At 49.0% G+C, this 6,000-nt stretch overlaps 1 protein-coding gene across 1 annotated transcript in view; it reads left to right on the forward strand.

Annotated features, from left to right (window-relative positions):
• The window catches only part of LOC149441165 (carbonic anhydrase 9-like), a gene marked incomplete at its 3' end in the record, with an annotated part of 46,636 nt that extends 41,566 nt beyond the window's left edge, over positions 1–5,070 (forward strand). Inside the window, exons 6-8 of the mRNA XM_089657672.1 lie at positions 618–684; positions 2,133–2,290; positions 4,929–5,070. Of these exons, the coding sequence (XP_089513798.1) occupies positions 618–684; positions 2,133–2,290; positions 4,929–5,070 (367 nt within the window). The remainder of the gene's footprint in view (positions 1–617; positions 685–2,132; positions 2,291–4,928) is intronic.
• Positions 5,071–6,000: the final 930 nt, after the last annotated feature.

The following is a 6,000-nucleotide window of genomic DNA, read 5'->3' on the forward strand; positions in this document are numbered from 1 at the left end:
CTGACTCCAGCCCTCCTCTGGTCCTCCTCCAGACTCTGTACTTTCTGCTTCCCAGCTTCACCCCCAGTGTTTCTTCCCAGCAGCAGCACAAGGTAAGGGGGTTCACTGTGATGTATGGAAGGGTGGGGAACTCTTGAGAGTGGGGGGCTCTTGACATCTGATATAAGGGGGGGTGGGGTGCTCTAGTCATCTACTCTTACAGATAGAACTGGCCCCTTAATGGCAACCATAATGCTGATGTGGCCAGCGATGAAATCCTTGCTGTATAGCAACCGTTTTTGCCTTTATTGCCTCTTCTGCTTCCAAAGATCAATCATAACTTCTACACAAAGCAATCTTTTGTCAATAATGACCTCCAACAAACGTATTTTGGGGTGGAAATCGACCATATTGGGTTGCTGGCGCTGTATTTACACCAATACTGAAAATGAAGGTTTGGCTCCCATTGATTGCAATGGGGTTCAGATTCTGGATCCGGACTTAATGAACCCGAATACGATCGACTCATTTCCGCTCTTCATCCTGCTTGGCAAAATATTGTGTCTGAAAGTCTGTGGGAGCAAAGTGTACCTGTCATACAATTCATGACTTGGAGGATTTCTGATGTTTCCTGACAGGAAGGACCCGACGAGAACGAAGACTACGAGCATCTCCTGACCCACCTAGAGAATGTGAAGGAGGCCGGTGAGTCCATGTCCTCCTACAGATCGATCATCCACCTCCACTATATCTACCATCTATTATCCATCTACAATCTGTCTTTCTGTCTCTCATTGATAAGGTGAGCATGGGGGAGAACACTGCAGGTGAGGGAAGGGTGAAGAGTGAAGGGATGGGGGAAGGGGGAAGGGAAGGGTGGAGGAGAGGGGGAAGGGAAGGGTGAAGGGTGAAGGGAAGAGTGAAGGAGAGGGGGAAGGGAAGGGTGAAGGGGAGGGAAGGGTGAAGGGAAGAGTGAAGGAGAGGGGGAAGGGAAGGGGGAAGGGTGGAGGGTGAAGGGAAGGGTGAAGGAGAGGGGGAAGGGAAGGAGGGTGAAGGGAAGGGTGAAGAGTGAAGGGATGAGGGAAGGGTGGAGGAGAGGGGGAAGGGAAGGGTGAAGGGAAGGGTGGAGGGTGAAGGGAAGAGTGAAGGAGAGGGGGAAGGGAAGGGGGAAGGGTGGAGGGTGAAGGGAAGGGTGAAGGGGAGGGAAGGGTGAAGGGAAGAGTGAAGGAGAGGGGGAAGGGAAGGAGGGTGAAGGGAAGGGTGAAGAGTGAAGGGATGGGGGAAGGGTGAAGGGAAGGGTGGAGGAGAGGGGGAAGGGAAGGGTGGAGGGTGAAGGGAAGAGTGAAGGAGATGGGGAAGGGAAGGGTGGAGGGTGAAGGGAAGGGTGAAGTGAAGGGGAGGGTGAAGGGAAGAGTGAAGTGGAGGGTGAAGGGAAGAGTGAAGTGGAGGGAAGGGTGAAGGGAAGGGTGAAGGGTGAAGTGAAGGGAGAAGGGTGAAGTGGAGGGTGAAGGAAAGGGTGAAGTGGAGGGAAGGGTGAAGTGGAGGCTGAAGGGTGAAGGGGAGGGTGGAGGGAGAAGGGAAGGGAGCAGGGTGAAGGGAAGGCTCTGTGGGTAGGGGGGGTGGACGGGGAAGGATCTGTGGGTAAGGTGGGGTGGAAGGAAGGATCTGTGGGTAAGGTGGGGTGGAAGGAAGGCTCTGTGGGTAGGGGGGGGTGGACGGGGAAGGCTCTGTGGGTAAGGTGGGGTGGAAGGAAGGCTCTGTGGGTAAGGTGGGGTGGAAGGAAGGCTCTGTGGGTAAGGTGGGGTGGAAGGAAGGCTCTGTGGGTAAGGTGGGGTGGAAGGAAGGATCTGTGGGTAAGGTGGGGTGGAAGGAAGGCTCTGTGGGTAGGGGGGGGTGGACGGGGAAGGCTCTGTGGGTAGGGGGGGTGGACGGGGAAGGCTCTGTGGGTAAGGTGGGGTAGATGCCTCCTCTCAGCACTCAGTTCTCATACAGTCTAATGGAAATCTTTGTGTTGCTTTGGTTTCTTCACCTTTATTCCGTCCCCTCTTGGAGTATTAATACTCGGACCGTGTCAGCTGTGATAGTGTGAATGAGCAGTAAAGACAATACTGTAAGTGCCGCCACGTTCCTTGAAGCTATACTCTCCTCCACAGGACAAAGTACGGAGATTCCTGGATTTGATATCCGAGGATTATTACCCCACCAGCTGGACAGGTACTACCGCTACAATGGTTCTCTTACCACCCCACCATGTTACCAGACCGTCAACTGGACCATCTTCAACCAGACTGTCCTCCTGTCTGAGAACCAGGTATGTGTATTCATGGTACTCTCATACCCCGATCACCATGGATAATACTCTCCTACCCCCATCACCATGGATACCACTCTACTACCCCCATCACCATGGATAACACTCTGCCACCCCTGTCACCATGGATACCCCAACACCATGGATAATACTCTACCACCCCTGTCACTAATGATACTACTCTACTACCCCCAACACCATGGATAGTACTTCATTACCCCATCACCATGGATGATACTCTAATATCCTCAACAGCAAGGACAGTACTCAACTCTCCCCATTACCATGGATACTACTCTCCTTCCCCCCACACCAAGGATAATACTCTACTATCCCTATCACCATAAAAAAAATACTCTCCTACTGCCAACAGCAAGGATAGTACTCTACTATCCCCATTGCCATGTGTACTACTCTCCTACCCAACACCAAGAATAGTACTCTACTATCCCCATTGCCATGGGTACTACTCTCCTACCCAACACCAAGAATAGTACTCTACTATCCCCATTGCCATGGGTACTACTCTCCTACCCAACACCAAGAATAGTACTCTACTATCCCCATTGCCATGGGTACTACTCTCCTACCCAACACCAAGAATAGTACTCTACTATCCCCATTGCCATGGGCACTACTCTCCTACCCCAACACCATGGATAGTACTCTACTATCCCCATTGCCATGGGTACTACTCTCCTACCCAACACCAAGAATAGTACTCTACTATCCCCATTGCCATGGGCACTACTCTCCTACCCAACACCAAGAATAGTACTCTACTATCCCCATTGCCATGGGTACTACTCTCCTACCCAACACCAAGAATAGTACTCTACTATCCCCATTGCCATGGGCACTACTCTCCTACCCCAACACCATGGATAGTACTCTACTATCCCCATTGCCATGGGTACTACTCTCCTACCCCAACACCAAGGATAGTACTCTACTATCCCCATTGCCATGTGTACTACTCTCCTACCCCAACACCAAGAATAGTACTCTACTATCCCCATTGCCATGGGTACTACTCTCCTACTCCAACACCATGGATTGTACTCTACTACCCCCAACACCATGAATAATTCTCTATGCTCCCATTACCAGGAATACCCCCATCACTATGGATATTATTCTAATGCCCCCATCACCATGGATAGTATTCTATTACCCCCATCACCATGGATAGTATTCTAATGCCCCCATCACCATGGATAGTATTCTAGTACCTCCATCACCATGGACAGTATTCTAATGCCCCCATTACCATGGATAGTATCCTAATGCCCCCATCACCATGGATAGTATTCTAGTACCTCCATCACCATGGACAGTATTCTAATGCCCCCATTACCATGGATAGTATCCTAATGCCCCCATTACCATGGATAGTATCCTATTACCCCCATCACCATGGATAGTATTCTATTACCTCCATCACCATGGATAGTATTCTAGTACCTCCATCACCATGGATAGTATTCTAATGCCCCCATTACCATGGATAGTATTCTATTACCCCCATCACCATGGATAGTATTCTATTACCCCCATCACCATGGATAGTATTCTATTACCCCCATCACCATGGATAGTATTCTATTACCCCCATCACCATGGATAGTATTCTAATGCCCCCATTAGCATGGATAGTATTCTATTACCCCCATCACCATGGATAGTATTCTATTACCCCCATCACCATGGATAGTATTCTATTACCCCCATCACCATGCATAGTATTCTATTACCTCCATCGCCATGGATAGTATTCTATTACCCCCATCACCATGGATAGTATTCTATTACCTCCATCACCATGGATAGTATTCTATTACCTCCATCACCATGGATAGTATTCTATTACCCCCATCACCATGGATAGTATTCTATTACCTCCATCACCATGGATAGTATTCTATTACCCCCATCACCATGGATAGTATTGTAGTACCTCCATCACCATGGATAGTATTCTAATGCCTCCATCACCATGGATAGTATTCTAATGCCCCCATCACCATGGATAGTATTCTATTACCCCCATCACCATGGATAGTATTCTATTACCCCCATCACCATGGATAGTATTCTAGTACCTCCATCACCATGGATAGTATTCTATTACCTCCATCGCCATGGATAGTATTCTAATGCCCCCATTAGCATGGATAGTATTCTATTACCCCCATCACCATGGATAGTATTCTAATGCCCCCATTAGCATGGATAGTATTCTATTACCCCCATCACCATGGATAGTATTCTATTACCCCCATCACCATGGATAGTATTCTATTACCCCCATCACCATGCATAGTATTCTATTACCTCCATCGCCATGGATAGTATTCTATTACCCCCATCACCATGGATAGTATTCTATTACCTCCATCACCATGGATAGTATTCTATTACCTCCATCACCATGGATAGTATTCTAGTACCTCCATCACCATGGATAGTATTCTATTACCTCCATCACCAAGGATGGTATTCTATTACCTCCATCACCATGGATAGTATTCTAGTACCTCCATCACCATGGATAGTATTCTAGTACCTCCATCGCTATGGGTGACAGGTACTCTTCCATCCAGTAAACTGTGTCTGATATGTGGATCTCTCCTTCCAGCTGGCCATATTGGAGGACACCATCCACCATGACCATGATCATGTCCTGCAGATGAATTTCCGGGAGCCTCAGAGTCTGAATGGGCGTCTGGTTCTGTCCAGTTTTCGATCTCCGGTGTCAGGACGGAAAGCTTCTGGAGAAGGTAGGGTCACCTCTGGAGCTCACATGTTGTCTCTCCATACAGCAACATCTATAATACTTCAGACAGAGGTTAGGTAAGAGACCTCCACCTATGAGGAAGCAGTCTGGGTGGATGAAGAAGACGGACCTCCACCTACGAGGAACCAGTCTGGGTGGATGAAGAAGACGGACCTCCACCTACGAGGAAGAAATCTGGGTGGATGAAGAAGACGGACCTCCACCTAGGAGGAACCAGTCTTGGTGGATGAAGAAGACGTACCTCCACCTACGATGAAGCAGTCTTGGTGGATGTAGAAAACGGTCCTCCACCTACGAGGAACCAGTCTTGGTGGATGAAGAAGACAGACCTCCACCTACGAGGAACCAGTCTTGGTGGATGAAGAAGATGTACCTCCACCTACGATGAAGCAGTCTTGGTAGATGAAGAAGATGTACTTCCACCTACGAGGAACCAGTCTTGGTGGATGAAGAAGACGTACCTCCACCTACGATGAAGCAGTCTAGGTCGATGTAGAAGACGGACATCCGCCTACGAGGAACCAGTCTGGGTGGATGTAGAAGACGGACCTCCACTTACAAGGAACCAATCGGGTGGATGAAAAAGATGGACCTCCACCTATGAGGAACCAGTCTGAGTGGATGAAGAAGACGGACCTCCACCTACGAGGAACCAGTCTTGGTGGATGAAGAAGATGTACCTCCACCTACGATGAAGCAGTCTTGGTAGATGAAGAAGATGTACTTCCACCTACGAGGAACCAGTCTTGGTGGATGAAGAAGACGTACCTCCACCTACGATGAAGCAGTCTAGGTCGATGTAGAAGACGGACATCCGCCTACGAGGAACCAGTCTGGGTGGATGTAGAAGACGGACCTCCACTTACAAGGAACCAATCGGGTGGATGAAAAAGATGGACCTCCACCTATGAGG

Source organism: Staurois parvus, unplaced genomic scaffold, assembly GCF_062004578.1.
Source record: "Staurois parvus isolate SC_StPar_1 unplaced genomic scaffold, SC_StPar_1.0 ptg001019l, whole genome shotgun sequence".
Lineage (NCBI taxonomy): Eukaryota > Metazoa > Chordata > Amphibia > Anura > Ranidae > Staurois > Staurois parvus.